The sequence below is a fragment of the Asterias rubens genome, chromosome 15 (genome assembly GCF_902459465.1).
Source record: "Asterias rubens chromosome 15, eAstRub1.3, whole genome shotgun sequence".
Classification (NCBI taxonomy): Eukaryota; Metazoa; Echinodermata; class Asteroidea; order Forcipulatida; family Asteriidae; genus Asterias; species Asterias rubens.
Genome location: NC_047076.1, coordinates 2638888 through 2657851, shown reverse-complemented (window position 1 = coordinate 2657851; position 18964 = coordinate 2638888). Strand labels below are relative to the sequence as shown.

The 18964-nt window shown below is 40.1% G+C and overlaps 1 protein-coding gene across 2 annotated transcripts; it reads left to right on the top strand.

Moving 5' to 3' along the window:
* The first annotated feature begins 672 nt into the window (after positions 1–672).
* LOC117300300 (transcriptional repressor NF-X1-like) lies at positions 673–13982 on the top strand. Of its 2 annotated transcripts, none has more exons than XM_033784037.1 (18): positions 673–763; positions 1954–2535; positions 2748–2971; positions 3450–3842; positions 4723–4831; positions 5525–5739; positions 5996–6219; positions 6703–6811; positions 7752–7951; positions 8505–8609; positions 9028–9236; positions 9903–10001; positions 10733–10774; positions 11035–11118; positions 11758–11824; positions 12201–12346; positions 12652–12759; positions 13716–13982. In XM_033784037.1, the coding sequence occupies exons 2-18, from the start codon at positions 1961–1963 to the stop codon at positions 13831–13833; spliced, it is 3027 nt and encodes a 1008-aa protein (XP_033639928.1). In that variant the 5' UTR covers positions 673–763; positions 1954–1960; the 3' UTR covers positions 13834–13982. The 2 variants fall into 2 exon arrangements, with proteins under 2 accessions (XP_033639928.1, XP_033639927.1); XM_033784036.1 differs by having other exon boundaries at positions 673–758; positions 13716–13833.
* The last annotated feature ends 4982 nt before the right edge of the window (positions 13983–18964 follow it).

Genomic DNA, 18964 nt, shown 5'->3' with positions numbered 1-18964 from the left:
TAAAAAGGTAAACAGATAGCAAACAATAATTAATTCCCCGTTTGGAGTTGCAAACTTTTAAGTAATCCTTGTGCAGCCTTTGGACCTGTTTGAAGTATATGTCTACACTGTATCGTTAAAGGAACATGTACATAATTGGATAACAAAACAGTTGCTGGCAGTGTTAGCAATGTGTAATCGCTCATTCATTACAAGTAAAAATAATAATAATAGTAACAAAAGAACATTTACATAGCGCCTTATGCAACGCCTAAAAGCTCTGTACACATTATATAAAAATCAGCTACATATTTAAATACAAAGAGAAAACACTCGTATTACATAAAAACTTACAATAATAAAGCAGATGAGCAAAAAACATACTAATAAAAACTCTCATGCATAAAAAGAAGTTCTGTTTCAAATTCCACGATTTTTCTTTTACCAATTCTGTAATGTTCTTTTAAATATTTATGGGTGAAAATAATGAGGTTTATTTCAGGAAACAAGTGGAGTATTCTAGATTTCATCTTATCTATGAACTTTGTATACTTTCCGTACAAACCACGTACAGTACAAACTTTTACCAGCACGCAAACAATAGATTGCTAACTGGTCCAAACAGACCAAAAGAGGGCGCTATTACAATCGCGTACAATCTCGCTCTTTCTCGCGGAAAGGGGGGGGGGGGTGATAAGTTCAGAGGGAAAGCAATATTGCAAGTTAGTGGTGTAATCCCACTAATGAAAGAACCGTAGTTAACAAGAATTCCGCAAAAGGTGAGGTAAGTTTTGCAGTAGGAGAACAATTTGAAAAATCATAATGGAATCAGATATTTTGATCGGAAGAAAAGTTAAATTTTTATTTGATAAAATGAGTTGGCCCTAAAAAATCCCTACTATTTTAGTATACTATTATTTTTTAAGTATTATTCTAAACTAAAGCTAACTGCTAAGTCTCAGCAGTAAATCTATTCATATTGTTTTGAATTTGAGTTGGCAGCCCTAGGTACTTTTTAGTTTTTTAGTTTTAGCACTGGTTGAGTGACTGGCTCAGCTCAGGGCTCAGTCAATGGCCGGCTGTGGCGTGGAGCAGGTCAGTGGCTACTCCTAGAACTATGCGGTTTCGTTCCGCTATCGTCTGGAGACAATCTGACAATAAATAGCGGAACAAAACCGCATCGACTAGCTAGGAGTAGTCAGTCTCAGTGGCAGCGTCTGGCCCTGGGGCAATTTAACAATCCACTGCTGTGATTGCACTGCTGTTCTCAACCTTGGACATGTTGGAGAAAGGAAATACATGGAGTTCGAACAACCCTACATCAAAAGGACAGTCGTCCACTGGTATTCTCGAAATTCCAATTAGCGTGATTCGGTGAGCCCACAAGAATGTACTCCTAGAACCATTTGGTTTCGTCCGCTATCGTCTCCCGTAACCTCATAGGGTTACATCTCTCACGACAATAACGACAATAATTTTGTGATCGCAAATCGCTTTTTTTCTTCTTCTTCTTTTCTCACCAAAATTAGGCTCTATGTGTCGTTTGATATCTCACTGTCCGAGGGGATGACAGAAAATCCACTTCGCAATCTCAAAAAATTTTTAAAATGATAAATTCTTACCGTTATTCAGTCCCCAACTACTCCGTTTTACCATTGCACTACAAATGTGTGTATTTTTTTGTTTTCCCAGGACAAACATGGAGAATTATCTGCACACGTTCGTCCTGGAAAGAAAAGATACCCAATCCGCACTTTGTGTACAAAATATATGGACACGCGTCTGGGAACCATTTGAGGTTACGGGAGACGATAGGGGACGAAATCGAAATAGTTCTAGGAGTAACAAGAATGATGTCTGAGACTGATGACGTATTGTCCCGTTAATCGTGCGTGCACAGTAGGCTTGCCTGGGTTTTCTTTTCAAAAGTGTATTTTTAAAAACGTCTATAACATTTGTTTTGTTTTTATGTAGAAACTCAATGGCCGAATTCAACGTACAGCAAACACCCTTGGACTTCAATCACTCTCAGTCGCAACAGCCGCGATTCCAGCAGAGTGGAGGACAGCAAAACTTCCAACCTTTCCAGCCCTATCTGTTAACTCAAAACTACTCTCAGCAATCGTACAGACAACCTCGTGGTGGGGGTAGACCATTCTACAGGAGGGGTCGCGGACGTCTGGCTCCAAACTTTAATCAAGGTTTCGCCGAGAGCTACCAAAACCAGCCGCTACAACCCCCTCAGCTGGACTTCAGTCAGTCAAATCAGCAGTTCGGTAACTATGGGGGCTATGGTCAGGTGCTGGAACAGGACTTCTTCTTGCAAGGTCAACCCCAAAGGGTGAGAGGTCGTGGGTTTAGGTCACACTCACAGCGTGGACCTTTCAGAGGTCAGTCGCATCAGCCGGTTTTTCGTGGTGCTGCATCGTCGTTTGGGAATGAACGCAATCAGGATGTTGGAGCTGTGTCTTCCAATAACAATAGAGGGCGCTCTGGGGAAGGACGGTTTGAATCTGGACGGGGAAATGCGAACAAAATTCCTCCGAAGAAGAACAGGTACTTTGGTTGTTCTTTGTTTTTCAATAGCCCAAATGTGAAAGTAAAATATTCATAATTCAAAACAGTACTGTGTTAAGTTAAATTATCTCTTGGATTGGAACCTTGGAGAGGGTACCACAGCAAAACAAAGGCCAGAGTTATTTTATGTCTATTTTTGTTGTACTCTTTGGTCCACCTAATAAGTCAATTAAAAATGATCTTCCAAACAGGAATGACTCCTCGAAAACCAAGAACCGCTCTCAGTATCAGGGGAGTAAAGACACCCAGACTGGGTCGATGATCGAGCAGCTGACAGAGGGGACGTACGAGTGCACAGTGTGTTGTGAGACGGTGAGGTGTGATTCCCCCATCTGGAGTTGTCAGGAATGCTACAATGTGTTCCACATGAGGTGCATTAAGAAGTGGGCGAAGTCACCTGCTGCGGCCGCTGAAGGCAAGGAATTTATCTTTAGATTAGTTTAGTTTATTACCTTTATTGGGCAAGCATAAAAATATAACTTAGTGCAAAAGGGGAAACCCACGACAGGCAGGCAAGCCCGCTACATGGGGACCCTTGATCACACATCAGAAAAGAACCAAGAAACAAAGACAATCAATAAAAACGCAAAAGTGGAAATGGAAGTTCATAGGATTCTGGTTCTTTTGATGGACTGGGAAAAAAACTCTTCACCATAACCAGCGTACAAAATCGGCCTCTGATCTAACCCTCTCATAAAATGGAACCATGCCAGCCATCTATTTATTACATCAGGCCGTGCCAACCCCCGCCTCTCCCCCCCCCCCCTCCCCCCCCCCCAGTCCGCCTGACGCCTGCACCACAGGGTGGACTGTAACCGGAGACACGTACATGTACCTCTTGGCAGCTCAATTTTATATTCATATGTTTCTCTTTTGATCTATTTGTTAATCAGGAACCGATGGGTGGCAGTGCCCAATGTGTCGTAACATAAGCCTTCCAATTCCTTACACCTACAAATGCTTCTGCACCAAGATGCGCGATCCGCCGTACCAACCCGGCGAGATGCCGCACAGCTGCGGCGAGGTATGCCGACGTAAACGTTCCAAGACCAACTGCGTCCACCCCTGCAACATTCTATGCCATCCAGGCCCGTGCCCGCCGTGTCCGGCCAGCATCAAGCAGACTTGTCTATGCGGGGGGACGACGCAGACGATTCGCTGCGGAACGGCGCAGGTGGTGCGCTGCGAGGGAGAGTGCGGCAAGACGCTGAACTGCGGGATTCATGAGTGTGAGGCAGTGTGTCATTCAGGGAAATGCGAACCTTGCCAGGTGGAACTTCAACAAGGTAAACATATTGAGTCTAAGGCCGTGTCCGAATTGGGGACTTCGGCTACAGCTACGGCTAGGGCGCGCGCGTCTGCTATTCTTCAACACTGGTAGACGCGCTGGTCTAGCCGTAGCTGTAGCCAAAGTCGCCAATTCGGACACGGCCTTATTTTAGATGATATTCCTCTCCAGGGAACTCAGGACAAGGGAATATAAATGCCAAGCTGGCAACAGCTCTTACAAACATTGGTTTAAAGGCAGTGGACACTATTGGTAATTACTCAAAATAATTATTAGCATAAAACCTTACTTGGTAGCGAGTAATGGGGAGAGGTTGGTAGTATAAAACATTGTGAGAAATGGTAATTTTCCACGAATTTGATTTTGAGACCTCAAGTTTAGAATTTGAGGTCTCGAAATCAACCATCTAAACGCACACAACTTCGTGTGACAAGGGTGTTTTTTCTTTCATAGTTATCTCGCAACTCCGATTTATGCATAATGTTGAGGTACACCAAGTGAGAAGACTGGTCTTTGACATTTACCAATAGTTACAATATCGACAATACTTATAAATCTAAATATTCTAGTCATTTCGAAATCAGCAGTTAGCTAAGTAGGGTTCGAACCCACAACCTTGTTGTGATTGCAAGTACTGCAGTCTTAAAACTTTACCACTTTGACAACAGCCAAAAAGTTTCAGTTTTAGATGTAGGAGCAAAACCCCCAGAGAATTATTCCAGGGAAAACCCACGCAGCCCGTTAGGAACTGAAAACCCTATCAGTGTAGTGCCCCCAGCGTGATCCAAACCAGGGGCCTAGAGGTGGAAAGGGGAGGAAAGCCAAGCTGACCACCTGTTGATCTTTATTAAACCTAACAATCTTTCCATTAATCATAGAGTGCTATTGCGGTAAGGACAACAAACTTGTGCTGTGTGGATTGGACGAGTCTGGTAACCCGCTTCAAGAAGGACCTGAACAATACTCATGCCATGCTCTTTGTGAAAGGTAAAGAATAATAACTAATAATAACTTTCGATTTATATAGCGCCTAATAACTAACACTTAATTCTCTAAGCGCTTTACATTAGTGCCCTGGTCATAGGGCCAATAACATCCCTTTTTAATGTTTCTCAGCTCCCTTGGGAGTATACAACCTGGGCAACAGTTTATATCGCTCCAAAGGCTTTTTCATTCACAATATCAACCTCTACCCTCGCAGGTACCCATTTATTCCCCTGGGTGAAGAGAAGCAATTATAGTAAAGTATCTTGCTCAAGGACACAAGTGTCACGACCGGGATTCGAACCCACACTCCGGTGAAAACGCACCAGAACTTGAATTCGATGCTCTTAACCACTCGGCCATGACACTCTACAAGAACCAGACTACTTTTCAAACCAAACTTCTACATAATCTTCAAGCGAAACAAGTTTCCATTTTTCCATTTTCTGCCTTTTCACATGGTGTTACCACAAACTTCACATTAGTTATACTTCCACCATGTCAAGTTTGAAATCCTACTTATTTTTTGCCTCGTCATCATTTCTCCTAAAGACGAGCAGAGTATACTGTTCGAAATGTTGATACAACACCGGCTCTTTTTCAGAGCCAACACCCCCGCAAAAGAGATTTACAAAAGGTTTTTACCCGCAAGTGTACTGTTTATTTACAGTTTCTTCCTCTTTATTTATCATTTAGAACTCTAGCCTGTGACAAGCATACCTGCACTAGACCATGCCACCCAGGACCCTGCTACCCTTGCTCTCTGACCCCCGATATGGTGACCCACTGTCCCTGCGGCCAGACCAAGCTGTCGGAACTAACAAAGGAAGGTCAGAAACGGGAGTCTTGCCTGGACCCGATTCCAACATGCGAGAACACCTGCAGCAAGCCACTCATGTGTGGTGGAGAGGGTGAGCAGCAGTGTTGTAACCAAATCATTTTTCCTCAAGTCAAGTCAAGTTGCAAGTCACATATCCCAAAATATGTCCACTCTCATTAGATTGTGACAAACTTATGTAAAATCAAATCTTTTCGTTGACTACCTTTGTTGTCCAGGTCACCTACTTGAGTCAACAACACTGGTAAGCAGTTGTCAGAAATTTGCGGTTCAGGCTCGAGTTACATTGAGTTACTGCTTGTTTAATTCTTTTGTTTATCTCCTTAAAGACATCCACACCTGTAAGAAGACATGCCATGAAGGAGCTTGTAAAGAGTGCTCTCTAACGTCCACCATACGCTGCCGATGCGGCCACCGCATGATCGACGTCTCCTGCCGAGATCTCGTCGAAGCATTGGACGTAGCCACGGGTGAGGTGTCTATGGCATGTGACAGGAAGTGCACCAAGAAGAAGGATTGTGGGAAGCATAAGTGTAACACCAAGTGCTGCATGGTATGATTTATCTTAGGACTTAAGTATGCCAGGCCCGATGCTTAGAATGAACAGTACAGTGGTTGGCATAGTGGTATCTTTCCTTGACTTCCACTTCTAGGACCCCGGTTCGAATCACACCGGGCACTGTCTGGATTGGGTTTTTCAGTCCCTACCTAACTGCTTGGATGTTCCCATGGAATATTTCTCTGGGGTTTTTCTACCACATAAGACTTTCTTCCTAGTTCAGTGATTAAGTTATTGTTTCTGAATGTCCTTGGCTTCACAGCCAGAAAAAATTAAATGAAATGAAATTAAATGAATCTCAAATTTGAGGTACAACTCATCAAATCAAAGAGGATATTAATAGCCATGTCCCCCATACAAAATATCTTGATTACTGATTTTCGAAAGGGTGCAGACTATTTTGTCCATTCACCCATTCAAACTTTCCAAATACAGAAAAATCTTGCTTAAAAGCAATCTTGTTTTCAACAATTTCAGGACAAGAATCACCACTGCGGTCAGATCTGCGGACGAATGCTTAACTGCGGACTACACAGATGTGAAGAGATGTGCCACCCCGGTAACTGTGTACGTTGCCTCAATGCAAGTGAGTTTAAAGGCATTGTATATATTTAGTTTTAGGAACAGTTCAATTGTTTTAATCCTATATAGATGTAGTTGTATACAATAAAATATCGCCAAAACTCCGGAGCGAACATGTCCACGCAGGAAGTTTAATTCCATAGAAATACAAAGTCTAAATCATACATTAAAGTTTTGGGAATACAAAATTATATAATTGTTCCATAACCGTGCAGCACTTTGAGGTGAAATGCATTATACAATCCAAAGTTGCTCTACTTCTTACCCTTTAAGGTACCATAGAATGCCACAAACTACCACACCTTGTAGACTAGCATTAGGTTTGTACTGCAGGTGTTAAATATAGAGTTGTTGTTTTAAAGACAATGGACACTATTGGTAATTGTCAAAGACCAGTCTTCTCACTTGGTGTATCTCAACATATGCATAAAATAACAAACCTGTGAAAATTTGAGCTTGATTGGTCGTCGGAGTTGCGAGATAACTATGAAAGAAAAAAACACCCTTGTCACACGAAGTTGTGTGGTTTCAGATGCTTGATTTCGAGACCTCAAATTCTAAACTTGAGGTCTCGAAATCAAGTTCGTGGAAAATTACTTCTTTCTCGAAAACTACATCACTTCAGAGGGAGCCGTTTCTCACAATGATTTATACTATCAACCTCTCCCCATTACTCGTTAGCAAGTGAGGTTTTATGCTAATAATTATTTTGAGTAATTACCGATAGTGTCCACTGAGTTTCTGTACCATAGAATGCCACAAACTACCACACCTTGTAGACTTGCATTAGGTTTGTACTGCAGGTGTTATTTGCAAACCCAATGGCTTACAATTGTACTAAAGACTTTCGTTTTCACATTTTCCTGTGCCATTTTGGGGCAAGGGCCAGTTGGTCAGGAGAGTACGCCAATTGACAACGACCAATTATTTTCAATATTTTGCAGGTTTTGATGAGCACACCTGCCACTGCGGGGCAACCGTTATGATGCCCCCGATCCAGTGTGGCACCAGGCCCCCAGAATGCCCCCAACTGTGCGCCCGTCGGCATGACTGCAATCACACTGTACGTCACAACTGTCACTACGAGACGGCATGCCCACCGTGTGCCGAACTCTCGTCTAAAATGTGCATGGGGAACCATGAGGTCAGGATTAGCGCTAATTTTTTTATTTTTTTATATTAAAATTGTATTTTTGATTTTGATTCAGGAACCAGATAAAAACAGCGCACAGATAAACAGTGGCCCATAGCAAAAGCTAGAATCAAGTTGTATAGAAGATCAACAAAAAGAAGGATCAATAGAATAAGTCTATGAAACAGTGAAAAACAAGGGAAGTGAAGCCTGTGGTCATGGAGTCCTGAGACTAGGCTAACAGCCCTATTGTCTGACTTAGCGTTCTGTTCATCCCAACTCTACTCTGTTGGTCTTGGCCCCAAAGGCTGTCAATTCCCAGGTCACAATCTCCTAGTCAAGACACTAAACTAACCTACACTACACCATAACCACCAAAGGAAACAATGACCTAAAATAGAAGTAGCAAGTTAAGACATTTGATCCAAGAAGAAGCTGTGCACTTTTATCTTGAAGACAAACACATCTAATGAGGCAGGGAAAGCATATGTGGGGGGGGGGGGGGGGGGAGTAGGATCTAGTGTATGCTAAGTGTAATGATGATCTTTTTACTTTTTACAAATAGAAACGTTACAACATCCCATGCCACATCAAGGACATCTCATGCGGCCATCCATGCGAGAAGAAACTACAGTGCCAGATGCACAACTGTAAGAAGATTTGTCATAAGGTACGAGTACTCAAGACAACCCCCTCAACTCCCCCACTCCTTAGGAAATGTACTTATTGGACCGAGTCACAAAAAGCTTTCAAAATGTCCTTTAAAGGAAGGTATATGCTCAGTAATCACTCTTAAAATTAGTGGCAATAAACCTTTAGTTTGGAGCCTACAGCAGCTTTAAGTAAAAAGTATGAAAATGAAAGTATAAAGCATTTTAAGAAAGATTTCACTTTAAAGTAATCTGGGTTATGTACAAAGCTATACATTTTATGCCCCAAAAGTTGAATCTGAGAAGTGTGCTACGGTAAACATACATTTATATAGGATTAAAACAATCAAACGGTTACAAAAACTAAATGTATTCTTTGCCTTTCAAGAATGGTTTGTAATAACGTTTTACTGTAATCCTATTTTGTTTCCCCGACAGGGTACCTGCGAAGCCTGCAAACACCCATGCCTTGCCCCTCGTCCAGAGTGTGGCCACCCCTGTGCCGCCCCATGCCATGTGGGCAACCCCTGCCCACCCACCCAGTGTAAGGCTAAGTTCTCCATCCACTGTGCCTGCGGGAATCGCTCCGAGGCCACTCAGTGTCTACAAGGAGGGGATGATGCTCAACTCAACGAGGCCTTCCAGAGGTAAAGATTAGAGACTCAATCAAAATCCAGCAAAAGAAAAGTGAATAAAAGGTATCATGGGTATAAGCGCCTTTGAATTTTTAGTGACATTTAAAACAGTGACAGAACCACCATGTACGTGTACATGTATAGACCAGATTGAATAACCCCCTTTTTGCTATGAAAGTCTCCGTCTTGTAGGGCCAACCGTATGTGTGTCTAAGCGTGTGCATCATTGAAGCACGCATCACGCAGCATTCCTGGTTTGATTTCTACGGCACATGCACGCACACACGCGCACAGACGCCATGTTGTAGGGCAGATATTTGAACGGTAACGTCATATTCAATACGGTCTATTGGAGTTTAGTAGTCTGGAGGAGTTACTTTGTGATGTACTTTGTAAGAGTCGGGAAAGACCCACATAATTAATTCTACAGAAAACATCAATGGAATAAGCTGTTGCACATTGCTTATCAACCCAAGAGACCTAGGGTATAAATGCAAAGTCTCACGGCTCAACTTGAGAAAGACTCTGGTAGGATCAAAACGTGAGGCCATTAAACAAGTTGTAAATAATTCATTCTCTGAAATTTATCACGCTGTAAGCTTCTTTGTCATGTTGAGTTGTTACATACTATTTCCAGTTTCCGTAATATTTGTAATTGTAATTTTTGTTCTTCTTTAGATTGGCAACATATACTCTAGCCGGGCAGAGAAGTCAGTCTGGTGGAGATGTTGATATAAGTCAGATGATGGCTCTGAGGAATAGCAAGAAACAAAGACAGTGAGTTATGCTTTTGTGAAACATCCTCCTATACGCTGGTCAGACTGCCAAAAAGTACCACACCATGTGTCATGGCCGAGCGGTTAAGAGCACCGGATTCAAGCTCTGGTGTTTGATCAGCAGAGTGTGGGTTCGAATCCCAGTCATCACACTTGCTACATAAAATTGGGGAGGTAGTGCTTTCTGCTCTACCAGCCAGGCTTCGGATTGATGATACCCAAGCCTACATCCATGCATATGGACTGTAAAGGGGGTAACCCTGTTTCAGCCCTAGGAGTAGGTGGCAATGGCCTCTGGAAATAACAATTGTATCCCCCACACCTTGAAGTGGCCTTCAGGCCTTGTGTGTCTGGCGACTTGCATATAAAAAATATTTAAAAAATAAAAACATCCAGGCTAGCATTGGGTTTCTTCTATTTGTACAGCTGGTCTTTTGTGGAAACCCTATTACTTGTGTACTATGGACTTGGTCTCCACAATCTCCTGTGAATGTTTGTGGCACAGGCCAGTTGGACAGGAGAGTATGCCATTAGTAATAAGGTTCAATCAATGTACCCAAAGATGAGGGCATTGCATTCCAAAGTCTATGAGAAACTTTGAATGGGGGGCCAAGACCAGGGCAACAGAAGCCAAGACCAGGGCAACAGAGATCATGGCATGGTGTCTGTGTCCAACATTTTCTTTCACTCGGGATATTGAAATCGTTTGCTTTTGGACATTTTATTTTGTAGGTTGGAGTGTGATCAGCAGTGTTCCATTCTCGCCAGAAACAGGTAAGCAGCTTTTGTTCCCTTTAAACTTTCGTTCAAGCTCATTTTTTGCCTGTTTGTACTAAACTCACTAAAATCTGTTGGAGACTTTTCTTTTGGTTCTGGTTTAAAATGTCATTCTTGCTCGCATCAAAGTATAGGACCGTTATAATGAATCAGTAACATGTCAACTTGAAATTCACAAAAATCATGGCATTACCAGTAGTCGCTATACGTAAACAAAAATACTAATATTATTTGTTTATTTTTGTTGACAATTACAGGAGACTCGCCTCTGCATTGCAGATCAACCCAGAGAGCTCAAAGTTTACTCCGACCTACAATATGTTCCTGAAAGAGCAAGCCAAGTAATTAAACTGTTTCATTTTTCCTGTCGACCCTAAATTCAAAGCAATTCAACAATTCTATAAATTCGGGCCCTGGGCAAACCCCATGTTCTTACAATAATTGTACTTTGGTCTTCAGCATGCATTACACAACACAAAGCTATAATTACTATAATTGCTTCTCTCCCCCCAGGGGTAAATTGTTACCTGTGAGGGCAGAGTTGGTTAATGTGACTAATAAGCTCAGTCCGCTACATATTTTGCGGCACAGGCTGTATACTCCCCGGGGAGCTGAGATGGTTTAAGGAATGTGTAAGGCCCAGTGACCAGGGGTTATAATGTTGAAGCAACATGAGCATCACTGCGTGACGGACCTGAGCGCTATATAAGAAGCCACTATTACTATTACTGTTACTGTTATTGTTATTGTTATTGTTATTGATATTGTTATTGTTATTATTATTATTATTAAAGCCTACGCTTTACAAATCCCATAAAGAATGAAGCAATTATGGTCTTAGTATCTTGCTCAAGGACTCTAGTGCCAATACAAAAACCGAACCCTTACTAATGTCAGCATTTTGCACAAAACACTTCTTAAAGACAATATTCTTTGAAGACAATCAACTTTAACGGATATTCTTAATCTTCCCTGAACAGGAAAACCCCAGCTTTTGTAGCTGGCATAGAGAAGGAGATCGCAGCTTTGGTAGCCTCTGCTCAAGCTGTAAGTATTTGAAGAGGAAGTTCTGTTCTTTGGACAAAAGATCTGGATAGGAGTTTGATCGACCTGAAGTGATGATATCAGTTCTTGTCCTTCAAATTGAATCTGAGACACGTTACTGTCACAAACATTTCTCAGATTACTCTTCGTGCGTGGACATAATAATATTGAAGTCTTATATAGCGCACGTATCTTCCAAACAAGGTACTCAAGGCGCTGAGTATATACAAACTCTCAATAAGATTGCAGTGATGAATTCTGAGACTTTAGCACTTCATAGGGGTTTACAAGGTGCTACGGCGCATACAGCAGCCACAGCCAGGAACACCAGGGCAAACCCCTTTTACGAGACTGAGGATTTTTTTTTATTTTATCAAAGTCAAAGCATCCAAGTCGCAGTCACGTCTTCCCCTCCATGAATCGGGACCAGCGGCGTGTCGTTCATGAATTATCCGAGATGTACGGCTGTGAATCGCAGAGTTACGATCAAGAACCCAAGAGGAACGTCGTCACGACTGCCAGGAAGTAAGTTTACTGATAGGTAGAGGTTTAAACCACTTGACTTGACTTGCGATTCCCTGCTGAATTTTTACTGAATGATGTAGAATACTGATGGTATATTATTGTTGGTTATTTCTTCTACATTCATAGACCTCCATCTTACATTAAGCCCGTCAGAACAATGTTGTGACTGGTGCCCCACCCAATTTTGGCTTAGCAAAGAAATTTGTCAGGCAGTATTTTCTGCTTAGCAACTAAACCATGATTCTTTCATCTTACTATTATTTATTATTATAGGTTTAATTGTTGTTTCATTTTTTGCCCATCAGGAGCACCTGTTTCATTCCAAGTGCAACGCTGTCTTCAGTCGTTGGGGATCGCCCAAAAGCCCCGCCTCCGATCCTCCACACCAAGCACCAAGCCCCAAGACATCTGACGTAAGTCTCACTCACTCACCCAATCCCAATCTCAATAGACTGGTTAAGTCGCAGTAATGTCTTACCATCCATAAATTGTTACCAAAGTCATGTCTGAGCGGTTTAGAGCATCGGACTCAAGTTCTGGTGGCTAGGTCATAATAAAATGTGGGTTTGAAAACCAGGTCATGACCTGTATGTCCTTGAGCAAGATGCTTAGCTATAATTGCTTCTCTCCACCAAGGGGTGAATGGGTACCTTTGCGGGCAAAGATGGTTCTTGTGAATGATTTAGCTTAGTGTGCTACATACTTGTCATCACAGGCTGTATCCTCCCTGGTATGGGAGCTGAGATGACTTAAGGTATTAAAGGAACACGTTGCCTTGGATCAGTCGAGTTGGTCTTTGAAAAGCGTGTGTAACCGTTTGTTATAAAATGCATATAGTTAGAAAGATGTTTTAAAAGTAGAATACAATGATCCACACAAATTTGCCTCGAAAATGGGTGGTTTTACTTTGCGAACTAACACGGTCGGTCATTTATGGAAGTCAATAAATGACCGACCGTGTTAGTTGACGAGGTAAAAGGAAAACCACGCAATTTCGAGTGATACTTGTGTGGATCATTATATTCTACTTTTAAAATATCTTTCTAATCATATGCATTTGATAACAGTTACAAATGCTTTTCAAAGACCAACTCGACTGATCCAAGGCAAAAAGGTTCCTTTAAGTAAATGGCCCAGCGACTGCTGGTAATAATGTTGAGGTGCCATGATCATCGCAGATTTAAGCACTATAAAACAAGCCACTATTTTTGTTATTAGATGTATTATTACAAACAATTCTGCTTAACAACACTCCATGGGTTAAGAAACTCTCCATGACAACATACCTCCTAAGATAAGGATCCCAAGTCAGACCTTTGTGTACATGTACAAGAAACTAGTATTAATTTTTCTCCTGTTTTCTTTCCAGGACATTATCAAAGATGCAACGCCCCGACAGCCCGACCGGCCCAACCAGCCCTCCACCTCAGGCTCAAGTCTCTCAGATGGATGACTTTGAAGTCCCTGACTCATGGGAAGTCAGATAAAAGATTGGACAAAAGACCGCTTCATAACGCCTACCGTAATGCAACCTATACAGAGGACTATACAGGGAGTTGAATTAAATTCAATTAAAGGAACATTACAGAATTAGTTTTGCTAGCAAAACAGTTGCTGGCAGTGCAAGCACTTTATGTAATCCACCATATACATAAACTGACAAACCTGTAGAAGTTTGAGATCGATCAGCCATCTGGGTCACAAGAGAATATTGCTTCGATGCCAAAACAAAAATGAATAAAACGCTCACTGAGCGATAAACTCTTAGATTATTTATTTCTCATCAAATATGACATTTCAGACAGAAATATGTCTACTATCATCATCATTAGACCGTGTAAGTTTTATGTAAATCTGTGATCTTCACGGTTTTTTGTTTCTTACCAATTCTGTATAGTGATAATGGAATTAAAAAATTTGATTATTATTATTTTTTTTTACAGCATATTCAAATGACAATATTTCAACTTCACTCATACGAATTTCTAAGTGGTTAGGGTTCGAGTTAATCCCATTTGTGGAAGAGGATAGGGTTTATAAAAAAAAAACATGAGAAGGCCCTGCCACATCCACTCGGCCAAGTTTTCCATCAGTTAGGTGATAACACATGTAAAATGTAATAACACATGTAACATTGAAAACTAAGGAATGTACACAAAAAATGTCTCTTATTGTTACACCGTATGACCAAACCAGGCATTTTCTGCTCAAACTAAAAACTGCTTTGAAATACAGCCCAATTAGGTCTTGAAGGCAACTACATGTATTTCTCTCACATGCGATTTGCAAGGAATCAAATCAATATCAAGGTCAAATGTTTAAGCTGACCTCCCTCTTAATTGTCATCCATTTTACTATTTCACAGAACTTCCTTATTTTAGCTTGAGGCTTTTCATGTAATTCAGGAGTAATTCAGGAGTAGATAATGTCAAGGCCGAAAAGACAAGTTATATGAAACAAATGAAAAAGACATTTAACTTTTGGTTATTATTTAGGGTTTTTTTTGTTGGTAGAAGGGTTTTTTGTTACTTGTTTATTCTCACGTACATTTGTGAGTTTGAAAATTGTTCATTTCCTAGACTATCTACTGTCCAGTGATTCAGTCGTGTACTTTGACGAAACTATTTGACATTTTAAAGGGTCTGTATAATAATAATAATGGCTTCTTATATCGCGCTCAGGTCCGTCACGCAGTGCAAACATGTCGCTCCAACATTATTACCCCTGGTCCACTGGGTCTTAAATCATTCCTTAAACCATCTCAGCTCCCTGGGGAGTAAACAGCCTTGTGCAACAAATATGCACTACTCGGCTAAATCAATCACAAGAACCATCTCTGCCCTCACAGGTACCCATTTACCCCTGGGTGGAGAGAAGCAATTATAGTGAAGTGTCTTGCTCAGGGACACAAGTGTCACGATTGGGATTCAAACCCACACTCTGCTCAAACGTTTGGTAACGACTCTTATAATTAATGCCAATCTTACTTGGTTAAGAAGTACAGCAGCCTTGGATAGTATAATGCACTTTGTGAAACTTTTCACTTCAAAGTACTGCGGTTATGGAAAAACATATCACTTTTTAATGCCACAAAATGTGAATCTGAGTAGCGTTACTGACTATTCTCAGATTGGGTATTCCAACAGAGTATTCTTCCTGCACAATAACCGCTCCAGATTTTCAGCGATATCTAAAAAACGCTACCACCTTTTGAAATGATATTTTCACAGGTTAGTTTTATGGTATGTACAATTCTATATAGGATTGACACAAACAATGGATTCCAATAACGTAACACATACATACAATCTCTTTAAAGCAAAAATAGTAGTCAGTATAGGGCGCCCTCTAGAGTTCATAAATAATGCAAACAATTATGTTTTCTGTTCATGTTATTTCCAAAGTATGTTGACAAAGAATATAGAGTCAAAAAGTGTTGGTAAAACGTTATAATATGCAAGGATTATTTTGGTCGGAAAAAACAGATGTTATAAAAAGTTATTCAGAGCTATTGTAAAACTTCTGAATATTTTGTTTACTTCCATTCAAGCGACAGAACCTTCTGTAAGGTCCATAATTATTTTTCTTCTTAATTTGAGACACAAGAAATTTTGTCAAGGGTTACAAAATAAAATAATGCACCAGTGAAAGTTGATTTTGTTTCCATTTTTAATATCAGCCCTCGTTTCTGAAGCACATATTTAAACAACATATACATTGTATAATCACGCCTTATTATTTAATTATTTGAACAACTGACATTTGAGTGGGTCCCAATTTCACAGAACTACTATTAACCCTTTGGTGCACGGATTAATTAAAAAAAAGAAATTTTTAATTAATGCTCAACTGAGTTTTTCGCAAAATTGTTCAATAGCACCCCGTGTTGAACATCACTTCAAACGAAAGCTCATCAATCGCCTAATGAAGGCAGTATTAATAGGTGTTGTAATTTTTACATTATGACCGTCTATCAAAGTCCAATTTGTGCACCAAAGGGTTTTAAAGGCACAAAAATTAGCAAAGCAAAACAAAAGTATGCTTAGCAGAATAAGAGTACCAGCCAAACTATCATGTCATATATGTACAATTTGCGACTGGTACCATGCTCATTTCTGCAAAGCCAATAATAGACCGATCCAGTAGGCTCCGCCCACAATGCACGTGTGAGCAAGAACACGTGAGCCTCTCCAATGCCTTTCTGCACAACTCTGCCGCGCGCGCAAAGCATACGCGCACACGTCAAACCTATTTGTCGGACCTTCGTTGCGTTGTAAATGTTCAATTACCAATGGGGCGGAGATTAATGGAATGGTCTATTTTTAAGCAACATTTTCTGCTGTCAAGCAGCTCTATGAAATTTTGCCCAGTTTAAACCTATCCATGAGGCCACTCAAAATATACCTTTAATCCGTCATGTTCCCTGTTTGCTATCATGACAACTGTACAAATCGTTATAGCGGGGCCAGACTATTTTAGCATCCAACCTCATTATGGGTACATGGTTTGGTATAGACCTTTCTTTTGCATCGTCACTGATTGGCAAAAGTGACGAAAAGTATGCAGAGCCACCAGTGCAAAACAAGGGTTCAAAATGCAATGAAGACTACTAGTTCTCATTATAACCATAAAGGAACCAGACTATGTTAATCTTTCCAGCATTGCTTTACAATGGCCCTACTTGTGATCAAGTCCTGTACCAAAAGGGATCGTCTTCCAAGTCATTGACAAGCCAGAGCCTAAGCCGCAGCTGTGTCCACCACCATCCTGAATCAATTGGGCCAGATGTTTGTAACACACAAATCTCTTTTCCAGTAATTCGTGTTGCGATACCAGCAATTAAAACAAAATTAACGTTGCCAATCACAGCTACACCTCTCAATGTAAAAGATACCCCCCCCCCCCCTCTCGACATACATATACAAATAAAAAGTCATTCTTACATGCTTCAGGATTTTTTTTGTCAGAGTTGCCAAATTTGAGAGTTACTACAGATGAATCCTGTTCTTCTCTAACAAAGGTTTCTGTAATTACTATTTTCATAACAATGTAGTCAAAAATATTTTCACACTTTGTTTCAAAAATAAGAAATCTGTGGATTAAATTTAAGTTCCAATGTTTAAACCTAGCCCAGGCATAGTGTGTTCTTCCTATTTTAATCTGGTTGATAATTGTTTTGCCCTCAGAAAATTGTCTGAAAATGTGAATAAAGGTTATACTAGGGTCAGACTTGTATTAAACAAGTGTTTTCTGGTTGTTGTTTTTTCTTGGATCAAATATTATCCCCTACTTATTAAACCCTGAAAGTAATTGTAAGATAATCAAATAACACAAATTGTTTTATTTAATAGGTATTATACCAAACTGGTAAGGATAAAAACATCATTGAATAACTTAAGTCTGAAAGCTAAGTAAAATGAAGTTCAGGGTAGAACCATTTTTGTTCTGAGTAATATTCCCCCTCTGAAGTCATATTTAACAAAAAAACGCAACTCTAAGTTCAGTTGATACAACCAAAATTAAGAACAATCTGTTTATATGCTGAATATTGTGTATGGTTGTTCACTATGTTCTCTTTCACTATGTTCTAACATTTTGACATGTTTGTTCTTTCATGTATAGATGTAGTTATTATACAATACGTGAGCACTTGTCAGCTCTATACCAATCTGTGTTATATACTTTAACAGTTATCTATCAAGTTTGTATTTATTGATCAAGTTATCTTCCCCGTGTTTTGGTAGCAATGTACGATATTCAGAAGGAAAAAACAGAAAAAGGTGGAGCGAGTATGGAAGAAATTGACAGTATTTACAGTTAACGATAAAAAGCTTCAGTTTCCAATAAACCATGGTATTTATACGAGTTATGTACACAGCAAAAAGCAAAATGAAAAACACAAATCATAAAATTAAGATTTTCAGTCAATACTCATTTAAAACAAATAAACCCCAAAAATTCTCAAAATAAAAAATTCTAAAAAAGAGGCTTTTCTTTTAAAAGCAACAAAATTTTAAATTCAAGTGTTTTGCCCGTTTGGTTTACAGAAGGAATGCAGGAGTTTGACTTTTTACTCACAAGATGAATATTTCTGTCTAGTTTTCAACCACATGACAATGCCGTGGCATTAACACTTTGTGACAGGCACCACACTACTTGAGAATCAAACCTCACTCTGATTTCTATACACTTGTATGTTGGGGAAAACAAAATGGCCTCCATCATATACATGTAGCAGTGTATGGATATTCTGTGAGCTTGTAAAAACAACATGCCACAACCTCCAGCAATATTTGTTAACCTCCAGCAATTTATTCTAAAGAGCAATCAGAATTTCAAAAAAGTATGGTACAGACCGATTCAGAAATTGTAAATATTCACAAGGTCAAAGGTCACAAAAGAAAACTTGGTAAGTAACATATGTACCAGATTTACCTTGATCATTTTTTCCCTCTTTTTTAATTCATTAAGTAATTTGTACACAACCTTAAAAAAATAAAGTCAAACATTTACTAAGGTTTTCAACTCCAATACTTCCAAGGAAAGTCAACTTTACAATAATTTACTTTTAAAATAGAATGGTCAATATTCAACAGCAGAACCGAACAGTTTGGATTC